General features: G+C 45.5%; 2 protein-coding genes; one reads left to right on the top strand and one right to left on the bottom strand.

The window, feature by feature from the left end:
• Nucleotides 1-7,222: 7,222 nt before the first annotated feature.
• Nucleotides 7,223-10,197, bottom strand: GSTUM_00006099001 (uncharacterized protein; the record flags this gene model as incomplete). The annotated part of the gene is made up of 8 exons (XM_002838248.1): nucleotides 7,223-7,474; nucleotides 7,528-8,275; nucleotides 8,344-8,899; nucleotides 8,953-8,998; nucleotides 9,064-9,221; nucleotides 9,280-9,561; nucleotides 9,619-9,873; nucleotides 9,951-10,197. 8 exons carry the CDS (start codon nucleotides 10,195-10,197, stop codon nucleotides 7,223-7,225), a joined length of 2,544 nt encoding a protein of 847 aa, XP_002838294.1.
• Nucleotides 10,198-13,549: 3,352 nt separating this feature from the next.
• GSTUM_00006097001 (uncharacterized protein) overlaps nucleotides 13,550-14,382 on the top strand; it is a 1,351-nt gene continuing 518 nt past the window's right edge. The window contains exons 1-2 of the mRNA XM_002838247.2: nucleotides 13,550-14,088; nucleotides 14,208-14,382. The exon at nucleotides 14,208-14,382 is cut by the window's right edge and continues 518 nt beyond it. Coding sequence (XP_002838293.1) covers nucleotides 13,744-14,088; nucleotides 14,208-14,258 — 396 coding nt within the window. The 5' untranslated portion in view covers nucleotides 13,550-13,743 and the 3' untranslated portion in view covers nucleotides 14,259-14,382.

The raw sequence follows: 14,382 nt of genomic DNA, 5'->3' as shown, positions 1-14,382 counted from the left end.
CTGTGCCGTGCCATACAGTAAGCTGCTCGAGTACCGGTATGCTGTGACCACTGTTTGGCCAGCTATTGGGGGGGGGGTCGATGCCGTGGTTGCCGTCCTGCATTATCATATCGCGGGGCACGAAATACGGTTCATAGCAGGAGAAACACAAGGTCCAAGTGTCATTGGAACTGCGCCACTCTATAGTTCCACAATAAACCCGTCATCCCACCCCTCGGCCCGGATTATGGCGTAACATACCGGCAACAAGATATGTGGGGATGTTATGGCACAAGTGCTCGAATATGTGGGTGTGCTGTACTGTATTGTATGTGTACTCGTATGTGTGCCGACACGGTACTTGGGTTCACTTACCACCGAAATGCTATCATCGCCCAAATCCCTGTTTCTGGATCATCCACAACCCGCGATGCTCCCACACCCACCATGCCTGCTACGAGTACAAGTACTGTACCCTGCACCCTCTGCCGTCTCTATGGCATCGAGGATGGTACTCTTACAGTGCAGGGGCCTGTTCGGCTATCACCCTCAGAGGAACCACCGGCATATCTCGGATGGATACCGCGCTCCATTGGTCCATGTATATCAAAAAGTAAATCTCAACTCCTTCCGGGAGTTTCCCGTTCTGGTACCTGTTTGTCTGTGCATTTTCTCCCGTAGGGTTGGGAAGGAGTCATCATCATATCTCACTCGAGAGACTAACGGGGTTGGGGCGGTTAATGGGGGATGAGTTTAATGCTGACCGGGACGATAGCTGTTTTCTTTTTTTTCCGCCCTCCAACCCTGCAGATACGCACATCTCATTTATCATGCCCAAATAAACCGATTATTGGGGTTGGTTACAGGGGAATTGCTTTTCCGTCGTTGGGATTCTGTCCTTCATGCCTGCTGTGTGGAGTCACGCTTTCCCCCGGAATATATCACGGGAATCTAGACCTTCTTGCCGAACCTTTTTTTTCTTCATTCTTCATTCTTTATTTCCTTTTACCTCTTCATTGATATCAGCGGCAGCCATGATTATTTTTTGCGAACCTTTCAGTGTTGGAGTTCATCCGTTTGTCAAGGTGTGTGCGCGCATTATGGGAGAACATTGGTGAGAACCAGAGGTCTGTCCGTGTTCTCCGCGGTTATCCGGGGTTCTTTGCTTGTTTCACAGTGTCTGATATCGAAATGTGCCTAAGGCAATCCTGCCCCACTAAATGGTTTACGATTCCTTGATAGGTTTACCTTCCAGCATATGTTCTGCCCAAATCGGGTATGCCACTTCTCATAAGTAATCACTCGTGGAGTCCTGGCTCCGGCCCAACATCGAAAATATTTAGCTGTATTCCAGCTTATTCAACCGTAGACTTTCAGGCGAAGCATGGGCTCTGGATTGTGCCTCCCAGCCTAAGTTCCTGATGGGTAGAGGCCTCAAGGCGGTTATTGGACTGGGCAAAAGATTCTTGGGGGGGAGGGAATGATGTGCTAATAAGAAGGGGAAATGAGGAGGGGGGTATGTACCGAGAGTTCACCGTTGAATGGCTATGATGGCGAGGTGGGGTAAGTGTAGGGAACGGGGAATAGAACTAGTTGGAATAACTAGCCTTGGGGCTGGAGCAATCGCCAATTTCATTTGGCTATAGGCTCAAAGGTCACACAGTTGGAAGTATCTCAGCAACCATTGGAGCTTTGGGCGGAGAGGGTTTGCATAAAAATGCTCGATATTCGCTGTCGAGTGACAATGCGTGATGAACTGGCAGGAGGCGCTGATTGCCGGCTTATGTCTCGCAGAGGGGAGGATCAAGGGGGGCATTGTCTTAGACGATAAGCTCGGCCTCCGAGGAGAGGCGAGGAAGGAACAAGGCGTGTTATGAGAGCATTTGTGACCAAATTTCCTCTAGCCTTTTGTGTGAGCAAGAAATAAATTAGACGAGAGGAGGAATTGTAACGTATCAGATTCTGACAATGCGAGGTTATGCGAAAGTACACTTCGTATGCCGGGCGACAGCAATCCGGTGGACAACAGATCGCATGGGTTTAGACTTAGATAAGTGAGAAACAGACTCGATACTTCTCGGTTTTGGTAATACAATATCTTGTCTCTCAGCTCTTGCGTATGACCTGATTGTTTCCACCCAATCTCTTCGATTTTTCTAGGTCTCGGTATGTGAGCAGATTATTGTATGATAGCTTCGAAAGGTCTTGACAATCTGCACGAAGTTAAAAAAAAAAAATACCCCTGGTGACTTTGATAAAATTTTAATGTTGTCTTCAACCGACCGGGTAAGGGGAAGAAAAAAAACTACCATCGGTAATTCTTATGTGAGAGAAGGCTCTGAGCCCCCAAACCAACGTCTCATCGGGAAAATGAACAAACGGTCCAGAGATCTTCACTAGATCAGGTTAAAAAATGGCCCGATGTATGTCTAAGACAGCAATCTTTTTTTCAGCTTCGCTCAGATTGCCAAGAGTTTTCCGATATTCTCCGAGAGTAACGTAGTGTCCAACCAGTGACAAAATACCAATGCTCCGGTATGCAGCCCCTGAGCTTCTGAGCTCATGAAACAAGCTCTCAAAACTAGAAATTTGCTTTGCTTCCTTAAAAGCGATCCAAGTGACCTCTCCAAAAGTTAAAAGGAGATTCGCGGGAAAATAAGAGTTTTATATTCTGAGTCCTAAAATCATCCCAAATCGTTCGGCTGTGCGACAAGGAAAGAAAAAACTACAGTTAGAGGGAAATCTTCCAGGTTTTTTTTTTCCAGATTCCAGCGCCCTTTAAAAGTCGATTCCTGATACTGTCCTGTGATTTGCAAAGGTACCGTGGGCAATAGAACCACATGCGAGGATCTGAGTCGGTCTCTCCTAATGGGGTCGGATGATCAGGCCAGGCACTAAGGCATTTCTGTGAAATGAATTAGCAGGATGTATAGGAGGACTGGGAATGGGGTCTAATGGGATTCGAGGTAGAAATGAGGAGAGCACTGTTGATGGTGGTTTGCTGGACAATGATTGGAATCGGGGCGGGCGGGGGTTGGGGAAGGAGAGACAAACATCACCCCTTGAATGAGGGTGCACGCGTCACCTCAAAGCGATCACTACGAGTATATGCTGTGCTGTGGTTTTGGGCACAGTAATTTCTTGCAGTAGGACTATGTATCCGAACAACAGGATAGAAGTCTTCATAGGGCTACGATTAATTATGCAATGAAATCCTTGGGAGTCAATAATCACTTAATATCACTCGTCCACTCATCCGTGGTTCCGGTGGGAGGACTTCCTCAGGTCCTCAGATGGCTCGTTATGGTCTTTATTTTGTTTTAAATTTAAATCCTAGCCGAGGGTAAACTTTATCGTGGTTCTTATTTTTGTTCTCGTTCATTCTAAGTTGAATTTTGACCGGTCTTTCCTGAACAGAGGTGCTCAGGGAAGAATGTGAACGCAAAGGTCTGGGGAGCTCTTCTACATAATTTTTCTAGCCAGTCTATCTCTTCTTCTGATTGTTCTCAACCGTGTTATTGAAATTATAATTATCGAGTTGTTTTTACCTCTTGTCATGGAAAAATCGCCTTCGGTTGGCACAAATATTTTTTCTCTCGATCTTTCTCATCATGTCGGGGTTGGGTTTTCTTGGGATTTATATAATCTCTTATGTTTTGCCTGGTTATTTCCTTAGCCTTCAATGACTACCACCATATCTTGCCGTCGTCTGACTCTCTTCCTTCTTCAGAAAGCATTGACGGCTATCAGGGACTATGGTGATTTAGGGTGCTTGACTGCTAGTTCCTAGACGGGGTAGTGTCTTGCTTGGATAGTGTTTTGAGCTGGTTTCGGTATCTAGAAGAATGTGAAGCCGAGAAAGATGTTTCCGAGTTCCTACAAGTCTTCACTTCAAGCTCAATACATATAATATGATCTAAGATATTAATCGGCATTTTGTATATCTAACGTAGGATCTACTGTGTTTTGAATAAGGTCACCAAACTTCATGTGAGAGCCAGCTCAAGGGAGATGGCCAGATACTGCTTTGGTATGGCCCACCGGCCATCTATCAAATAAAAGTACTAACTAATGGAACTCTTGGTTTACATCTATAGAGTTTAAAAATTATAAGAGTACAAAGACTCATGCAGCAATCCAAGGTGCAGAGATAGGGTGTTTTATGGGGAATAGTTTGGTGGCACCTTGTTACACCCGGACACGGCTGGACAATTAGGTTGTAGCTGCGAAAACATATACCGATTCAAAGGGTCCAGTGGAACGAAAAACGTCTTGTAGGCATTCTCAAGGAGATTGGGAAGAATCACCTCCGTGATCCCTAAGATAAGGCACTTGAACACAAATCTATCTGCAAAAGTCCCCAGTATTGAAAATCACCCCAGCTACCTATGTGGTATGGACTGCTCGATTTTTTCTTTCCCGAAAGATTGACTTATTGAGGATGTTATAAATGGGTTTTGAGATCAGGATTGAGTATATTGTAAGAAGTAACAGATTCACTATTTCAGTAATTTTACAATAATGGGATTAAAGGTTTCTTAGGCTTTTTTTCCCCCTAGAAACAACCTTCTGCTGTGAAGGAAATACTCTTTGCCTTTCCGGTTCTCCTTACACAGCCAGAATTTTGTTTTATCATATACTAAACCATTTTTTACTGGAATTGCAACTACTTTCCACTAGGTTTAGTATTGATTATTCTAAGTGAGAAGTTACTCTTCTTAACCAGCCGCTACTGTACACATTACTACACTCTTGCAACATCTGATTAGCTCTGTTAATTGAAATCAGCATGTAAGTTTCTACCATAATTCTTGCCCAATCTAGTATTTATGGAAGCTCATCTCATGTACTATTGTTCTTTTTGCATATCAAGAGAGCAGGGACAGCGCGATAATATGGAGAGGGTTATTTATTGTACTTTGTTGGAAGGACCGGGTTAGAAATTTTCAGTCTGTTGACTGAGGGTGGCCAACTATCTCGTCAGGTGATAATTTTCCTTCGAAAATCTTAGAACAAGCAAGTACTATCCTTTTCCGATGGGTTAAGCTGTTAGCATGATGTTTTGGGTAACATGGTTGACGTTATGGTAAAAATTATATAGGTTCTATGTAATATTGTTACCTTACTTAACTTGAAGATTGATTATTTATTTATCATTTTAGTAAGACTTTTGCATAGGGATTTAGCTTAGATATAATGCTAATAGACCAATGAATATTGATTGACTTGCTACCTTATGGTCTAACTTTAACAGAAGCTATGCACTAGCCCTACGCTGGCAAATGAGGAGTCTGCACTCTGTTCTTGGGTTTGGAGCAATTGTCAAAATTGGAATATCACGGTTAGAAAAAACTTGCATTTGTCTACTTACGGGAAAGGTGCTCGCATGACTAGGATATAGAGGTCCAAAGAATTCGTTAGATACGCGGAGAATTGGTAAGTATAGGACAAGCATTAGCTCTTCCCATGCGAGTGAGGATGGCCCCACAATGGGTGGTAGGTATCAGGGGGAGGTGTGTCTGTAGGAGCTAGATCCGAGAAGATGTTGTTGACTGCTTACTGAGACTAAAATACTCTCATGCTTATTTGCAGATAGATAAAAAAAAAAATAGAAAAACCAGTAATGGAAATGGTTGGCTGTCGTTTATTCCAGATGGGCGGCCCAAGACCGTAACGCAAATCCATATTCTGGGTGGAGAAATTGCTAGAATATTTCTCGTTTACCACGGCCCAGCTCAAGGAATCGCTTGACTTTCAAGTCGGTTATACATCAACAAGGTGATTGGTTAATATAGTAGTTAACTATGCAGGTGATTTTTGTGTTCATACCGCTGGTTATAGCGGACAGCCCAGTTCTGACTGATGGTTGCTGCTAACGTGGATCCTTATTATGATGATTTTTACAAATTGCGCACTGCTATGATACGTGAGGGGGGGTCTAGAGGGAAGTGAATTGTGTCTCCAATCGCTCGATTTCAGTCCAAGGATCAGCTAGTTCTGGCCCTATGGAAGTACTTCCAACGAGAGAATTCCCCGACAACTTCTGGCAGGAGCTTGTGATTTCCTGGAGCTGTTTAGGAGGTCATGCATCTTTTGGTTGTAGGTACTGTACTGGCACCTGGATTTTTTCAGGGAAGTAATGTTTGCAATGTAAGAAATGGTGAAGGAGTGGCTTGGTCGCAGAAGGCCCCTTATGGACAAATTAAGTCACTTTCGTACTAGAGAGTCAGTATTTCATCTAGTTTTTCAAATCAAAGGAGGGGAATTGTTTTTTTCTATTTCTTCTATAGTTTTCTGCTACCCCGCCCCTCAAACTCACGGCAAGGTGGATGGGTCTAGATTAGGATTCTACCACCTCGTAGTAGTATTGATTCATCCTACACTCTTATGGAGGAAAGCCGAGGTCATCAATCTCTCACTCAATCCACAAAGGTATTTGTAGTTTCTCCTATCCCATGCAGTAATAGCAGCTCATTGTAACCAAAAATTTATTTTTACTTAACCACCTAGTTAAACATGTAAAAGAAAATATTCCTAGAACTTTAACGAGCTCTTTAGCTCCTTTAATAATCAAAAAAATTAAACATTTTGGTAGGTTGCATGTGTTTTTTCCGGTTACAGCCACAAAGACCGATACTCAGGTTTTAGCTGTTACATAGTCTACTGTGTTTCTTCATAGGGGGACTCTTTATGATCTTAACAGGGAATGATGCTTTTGTTGCACTGTGGCGGTTTTGTGATACTACCTTACTACCACATTTTCGATAACCAGGAACCGGATCAATAAATCTATGAATAAAGGTTCTAATTACAGAAATTCTGTTAAATATGGTAAATACAAACTCCGACAAGCGTACAACCTTGGGGGCTCCTCCGGCTATGAAGTGCGCGTAGGAATTGCAGCATTGTGTAGTGTTAGAAAAGAGCTGGAGACGGCTTCTGTGGACATGCCATCATACTATCTCACTCGGCTTTTGAAGTCTTCTATCAATGGGCGTTTGAGTGTGCTCCGTGCCTAAATTTCAAAAGCATCCTTTGGTGTGGCTAGCTAGGTTGTAAATCTTTTTTTTCGGGGTTGTAATAATATTATGAAGCTTCAATTGTCTTGTTTTCTCCCTATTGGTTTAGCCTCTGGCATTGGGGTATACGTTCAACATATGGGTAGTACATAAATTTTTTAAAAAGCAATGTGGCTTTCTACAACCGCTGTGCTAATGGCTACGTATCTCATCTAAACAAAATTCTATAGCTCATCCTTCAGGGGAGTAGCTACGACACTCACCGCCTCTGGCATATTCATGATCTTGACAACCAATGATGTCCACCCCAGGAAGTGAGCTGTTCTCTGACCCTTACCGGTTTCCGCATCATACTGTTCCCATGCATAACCGGTGTCCTTCCAACTTTTGTAAACGTTTTCAACCACGTTGACCCGGAGCTCCTTGTATAGCTCTGCCGCCTGTTTTTGATGAGGGCCCTCCTTGGATCCATATTCCTAACATAACAAGGGTCAGACTTGATTCTGGCATATAGGTGGGAAAAACGCACCATTAATCTCTGGATGGCCAAATAGTTAATGTTAATCCAGATAGGGCCCCTCCAATAGTTCTCGCCTGTTCCATAGTATTCGTCCTTCTTGCTCAAACTTCTTAGGCCGTAATTACTCCAGAGCTCTTCAGGATCAGCTATAAGATCTAAAACTTTTCCAAGCTTTTTGGAGTCTTTCTCCATAAGCCCGAGTAGAAAAGGAAATATGGAAATATAACCCTTATGACAAACATGTACGCTCTCCTCAAAGTCGTCAATTGTAGCATCACAATAGGTTTGGTGCTTCTCGTTCCAGTGTAAGTCGTCAAGGTTTTTCTTGATAGAATATTCGTATTGCTCAAACTCTGCTACATCGTCATGCTCGCCAATTGCAGCAGCGATGCGCCTGATACAGCTTGTCATCATCCCGATCCAGGAAAGAAGATCAACGTGGAGTTCCCCGGTGTGTGGGGGACGGGCTCGTGGGTAATCATCGAGGCCAGATGTCAAGCAGTGTTCGGGAGTGCGTCCGCGCCAGCGGTATCCTTCCTTTTTGGAGTATGCGTTGCGATCCCAGCCGCGGATCTCACCAGACTGACTCTTGCGGTACCAAAAGTAATTGCGCCGAAGGTTAGGATAGATTGACCGTAGGTATTCTGAAGCCGCTTTAGGGTTCTCGAGGTGAACAGTAGGAAGGTCACCGGAAGAGAATAGGTTGTCGAATGACTCCTTATCAAGATATTCATTGGCTAGTGATCGATGGTTAGAACTTGAGGGGATTCACTGGGAGGGCGGGGCATACCTGAGTCACCTCTCTTTGATTGAAACTCCTCAAACTGATCGATGAACTTGGTCAAGACAAAAAATAATGTTGGGGGGTTAGCATAGTGAGGATACTGAGTCTGAAACTCTTGGGGAACCTTGCTGCGGGCCTCGTCTCCTAAAATTTGTTCTCTTGGAAGCCAGCCATCCCTGTCAACAAGGGATACCCAGCTTTTCACAATTTGAAGGGTTAAGTCCATGTCCCAGTCACTAATTGGCAATAGATGGAATCCCTCGTCCCACAAGAAACCCCTGGGAAAGAATGGCCTTGAAGGAATGCTCGTAAACAACTCAGTTGGACCTTCCAAATTTGCAGCGTCTGGGCGTGCCTGGGCAGCTTTAGCCTCTTCCCAAAAACCCTCATCTTCTTCTTCATATTCGGGGGCGTATGTACGATCAATAACAGAGGTGCCGTAGAAATGACCAATGCCACCAAGTAGATTTGAGAAGAAATTGCGGGCAAATTGTCGGTAGCGAGGGGCATTGAAAGGAGGTTCTCGCGGAAAAATATTTTCGAAGCGATCAGCGAAAGACTTGCCTACGGTCCGGATTTTTTCAGTGAGGATATCGGCTGGGGCGGTTGTCAGTACTAATCATTTCGGGGAGATCTTGCTGGGGTAGTACTGGTCATAGATGTAGGCGCTGAGGCCGAAGAGTAGAGAATGTCAAACTAAGATCGAATTAGTCTTATGGTCATGGCAACGACCTTTTGCTTCTAGAATCCACATATATTACCTCAAACCCACCCTCGAAAACTTTTTGAACCATGTGGAAATTCCCTGGACCAAAGGTATTTGGGATAGTAAAGACTTGCCACGGAGGTGGGAGATCCGATTCTCCATATTTCTCCTTGGCTTTAAGAAAGTTATCGCGTAGGCCCATAAAGAATGTATCTTGGTTTTGTTGACAATCAGTTTCATCTTCTGTCTTCTTTTGATATATAATGCTTACCTTTTGCTTTCCAGACATCCTCCTCCGGGACTTTTAGGGAACGGTACAAAGTACGATCCAACGGCTTCTCTTTCCAATATTTCTTATGCCCGACTTGCGGGGGTTTATTGGTGCCTGGCCCTGTGGTGATGTCTATCTTGAACTCGCCTAATTCTGGCATCGAACCTTCGAGCGTAACATCGCCAGCCAATCCTCTTTCATCGGGCTCATTTTGCAAGCTAAGGCTTCCCAGTCCCTCGAGGCCAACATAAAAGATCACCATGGTTTTCAAATCCACTGGGGCTACATTGACAATAAGTTTTCACTCCAAGCGATCCGGGTCCGTCTCCCATTACCTACCTCCAGGTCTGGGTATCCCCTTGACACGAACACCCCAATGGCCCCCTAACGTTCGAAGAATTATTATTAAGCCTACACCTGTCTTGATAGGACCAATCTCACCATTTTCTCCTCCCTCGATTTTTATAAACTCTGTGTGTATATTGATGGAATTTCCGGGATCTTTTATGACCTGGTGCCCTCCGGTCCTCACATCATATTCGTCCCATCCGTAACCCGCCATATCGTCACTCTGCTCGCATGTATGTCGCACGGCTATCTCGTGATCAGATAAAGCAAAGGAGGAGGATTTTTTTGTTTTTGGAACAATAAACACCGAGAAAATGACGTACTCTGAGCAAACGATGCAAAGTCATCGACCTTGCTCCACATCAAGCCAGCAATCATACTCTTCGGTATCCTTGGTTTAACCCCAAAGTAAAGATTTGGTCGGTAAGGACCCCACACTAAACTCTGATTTGAGACTCTTGAGATCTCATTGGCAAGGATCCATTGGCCATTGTCCGTGTTTGCTGCGGTGGTGCCGGGCGCCAAAAGAGCGGAGCAGACTGCTAATAGTGACAGCGTGAGCTTAGCCATCACGGAGGTGACTATCAAGTGGGGGAGAGAAGGAAATGCCAATTATGGGTTGAGGGAGTGTGAATGTCAGGGAAAGTGTTTGTTCAACCTCTGCAAGAGGAATTGGAGGAGGGGTTAGTTTAGTATGTAGAATACAGGTACTATAGACACGTTTCTCGAAGCATCGCCTTGGCCTCTCTGCCCTCTGTGCTACGGTTGCCAGGCCGACTTGAAAAAATGTCTTGTCCAGCGCTGTCTTGGCAGGGCGCATGACGACAGGGTTTTTCTTCTTTACCAGCCCACAGCTGCGATTGGTCAAACATTCTTCCTCTCAACCCTTTCTTCTCTTCAACTCTCCCATCCTCTTTCATCCCACCCACTCATCATCCATCGTTCCTTTTTCTCTTACTATCGCTGTTTGCAATTGGGCGGTTATTCGCCGTAAGCTTTCCATTACCCCTCATTCTTGCTTTATCCCTCTGCTTCCCCCTGCTTTCCCCCTTCCCAGACTTGATTCCCCCCAGTCCTTTGGTTAGTTGCGTGCACCACCAGATCATCGGGAACAAACACACAAAGAAGGAAACAAGACGAAAAAAAAAAAAAAGAGGAATTAATCCTCATAGTCCTTATTTTATTGCTGGTCTTTACATTTTCAACCGCCTCGCTTCGGGACAAAGAGGACAAAGCTAATAAGACAAAAAAAAAGTATAATACTGTTTTGAGGTTCCCTTAACTTTTCCGAGATAAAATCTCGTTCGCGTTATAATGCCTGGTTCTGCTCAACATTACTCGCCCCCTCGTCACTCTGGTGGACGCTATCCCCGGCACAATCAACATCGAGGAAGAAGAAGTACCGAGAGAGATAGGGAACGAGACAGAAGAATGTCAGAGGAGGACACTGTTAGCTATTCGCCCGATATTCCACGCTTTTCGACAGGCGGCGATGCCGCCATCGAGGAAACTCTTCAGGCAGATTATCATTCCGCTAGGAACTCGAGGTTATCGACCGTTAGCTCTGAGGTGAATAAGAAATTCTTAATCCGCTGATGAAAGCGTTGACTACAACGAATATGAGAGGTTGCTGTCAAAATTGGATTGATCAATGATATCAATACAATCGAACACAAGAAAAGAGAGCGATGGACAGAGAGGGCTGACTCGATTTGATAATTTCTGGCCAACGGGTCAGCGGCAGGAAGCATTCACAAATATTTGCGAGACCGCTTGCGATCAACAACATTCTCAGTCCACCAGGAAGAAGGCTTTGTCTTATCTGTTTGAGCTATTCTCGCAATTCGGAACCACATGGTCAGCTAATAGGATTTCTCACCTTCTCAATGATCCTACAACAAACACTGAAGTCATCCTCCTCCCTCCATTGGCCTTTGTCTTTTTCGTTTCTCCTCTAACGCGCGCCCAATAGATCCACAACTTAATAATTGGCAATGCGCGTTTGATAATCTCAAAAGCCACTTCGGGGTCATTCGACGCTTTGATAAGCACCGTTGCTGGAAGTCTCTCGGCTTTGACCACATCAGACTCCCAGGTCCATCTAACAGCACTTTATTTGGTCAAACATCACCCCGAGAATTTTTTCGGCTCACTCTTTTCTTCAACCAATATCGAACGGGGATCCCTAAAATGGGTTGTAAGGTCGTACCCTCAACTCAAATCGGAAATCTTTCCCGTCTATCCCCGGGCTGAGGAGGAATTAACGAAATATCTTGATATTGCATCCGCTCGACTCAGTGAGGCCATCAACAAAGCAATTACTGCCCTTGATGCGCTAGGATCGATCAAGCCTTTCTTGGAGATGTGGTCGGAGTTGCTTAAGGTTCCCGGGGAGGCTGGTGCTGTGATTGTTGGAACGGCAATCGATTCTCTCCGGAATCGGACAAGCCATCTGACCCCTTTATTGGATCTTGGTCACAGAGATGTTGATGACCGCTTGCTGGGGGATCACAATAGTATCCCCCCTGCGGACGGTAGTGTTAAAGACCATCCACACTCTGAGCCAGTTACACCACTTAAGAGAGGGTTCGAGGGGTCCCAGGGTTCATCCGAGGCCAAGCGTAGTCGATACGATCAGGAGGCCACTAGTCCCCGAGCTCCAAGGGATAGCCGACCGCTGCCTCGCGGGGCTCATAGTGGTGTGAGTACTGGACATTACAGGGGTGGCTATCAAGGCAGAAACTATGTTCCTGGATACAGAACAAGAGGCAGTAGTAGTGGCGGTAGGTATCGAGGTGCTGGAGGTGGAGGAGACTATTATAGGTCTCATAATTCCAGGTCGAGGTACGCTCCGCGCGAGTCGGATCATGGGAGCAATAGGGCTTTTCATGATTAGGGCATCTCATACATTCTTCACTTGTATTAAATACACCCTGTTCGTTTACCATTATTACTTTTAACGTCTATTGATCTGTTATTTTTCCGGGCGAAATGTGGACGAGTGATCTGTAGTGCACCCGATTCCACTACTTTTTTTTTTTTTTTCGACCACTCTTCTTTCTAGCGATAATGAATAAGGGTGCTTATGCTTTTTGCCATATATTTACTTTTCTTTCTCATGATATCATACGATCCAGGTGCTCCTTATCCCTATCCTATGGGACGTTCTGATTCCCGTTCTCGAGGGACAACATTCAGGGCGAGAATGGGCATTTAACGTTACTATCCGTTATACTTCACGTGCTTTCCTACCTTGCAATTACCGGAGGCTCGAATTCTCTCCATGCGGTACTGCAAAGCAGGAACCCATGGTTTCCTAAAACGAATGGAATATTCCCGCCCAGTTCTCGCAGTCCATTGGTTAAGCTCTTCATCCTCGAGTAGGAAGGTACGAAATTCTGGGTAGGGCTTGCTATTTACGCCCTGGCTGTGTTGCCCATTCCCATTTGCGGGCACTACTTCTCCCTCTGCAGAAATGACATAAGTGCAGTGCTTCATATAGAGTGATATGGCGGCCAGAAACAAAAAACCCGCCACTAAGCGACAGGGGAGGAATGAATGACCAGTTTGTCCTACAGCCTGCCTACCTAGTACCGATGCTCTACCAGGTAAGGGGTTTCCGTCTTTATGTATGATATGGTGCTGGGAGGGAAGCATTCTTCCCGGCGGTTGCCTTCTAGAAGACCCATTCTCGCATTCGAAACGATAACGATATACCTATCGTATATCCCCGTTTCTCGGCGAAACTATACGGTAGGCTAGTACCCGTGGGAGGTTTCTCTTAGAGCCTGTGTGGCACGGGCGGCAGTCTATTAGAGGACATTATATGGGTGGATAAATGAATATATAGCCCGGGAAACCCACATCTTTACACGGAGTTTAGGGATATCATTAGGGGATTTTTCATCAATTCATTGAGTCGGCCAGTCAATCAATAAAGTCCCGGACTTTGCAACTTTTCAGCCATTCACTCGCTATATTTATTTCATACTTTTTTTTTTTTTGGCTCGTTCCGGACCAACCTACGGAGAGTTCCCATCTACAAGAAAGGGGGAAACAAACGACCCAATAACGCTCACGCTCCGAAGACATCTTCCCAAGTGAAGAGGAAAAATAATGTCCGGAGCAGAAATAGTCCTGGGTGTAGCCGGCCTTCTCGGCCCACTGATGGCCCCCCCGTTGGAATCCGCATTCCGCAACTTACGGAAACCACATTACAGCAGCCGCCACGCGCGCGAGGAGCTGCGAGGGAACTTCACAGACTCCTGGTCTACCCTGCAAGGGAGCCTGAGCAGACTGGCCCCAGTGCTGGGAACGCTCATGCACGATGACCCTGACAGGCGGAAGGTACTGCGCGAAATGGAGAAGGCGACCAAGGCCCTCAGGAAGATTAACAAGGGGCTCTTGGGGTGTAAGCCCATCAAAAGAGTGCTCAGGGAACAGGAGAAGACCGAGAAGATTGTGAGTGCCGTTAGGAAGAGGATATGTGAGGGTGATGGTGAGGAGAGGCAAGGGGAAGTAGAGCAGGAGGGGGGGGATAAGAGGCATAGTAGGATTGACCACAGGAAGATAAAGGATAGATTAGGGCCGTTGATAGTTGGTGGAAAGGGCAGGCATTCGGTATCAAATAAGTCTTCCTCTTCCCCTACTCCTCCCCCTGCACCTGCACCCCCTCTGACCCCTCTGACCCCAACCCCCCCTTCACCTCCATCTCCTCTCCCCCATCCACTTCTACCCCCTTCATTTCTCTTTCTC

This window comes from Tuber melanosporum (assembly GCF_000151645.1).
Source record: "Tuber melanosporum whole genome shotgun sequence assembly, scaffold_24, strain Mel28".
Lineage (NCBI taxonomy): Eukaryota > Fungi > Ascomycota > Pezizomycetes > Pezizales > Tuberaceae > Tuber > Tuber melanosporum.
This window is presented reverse-complemented; position numbering and strand designations above follow the sequence as displayed.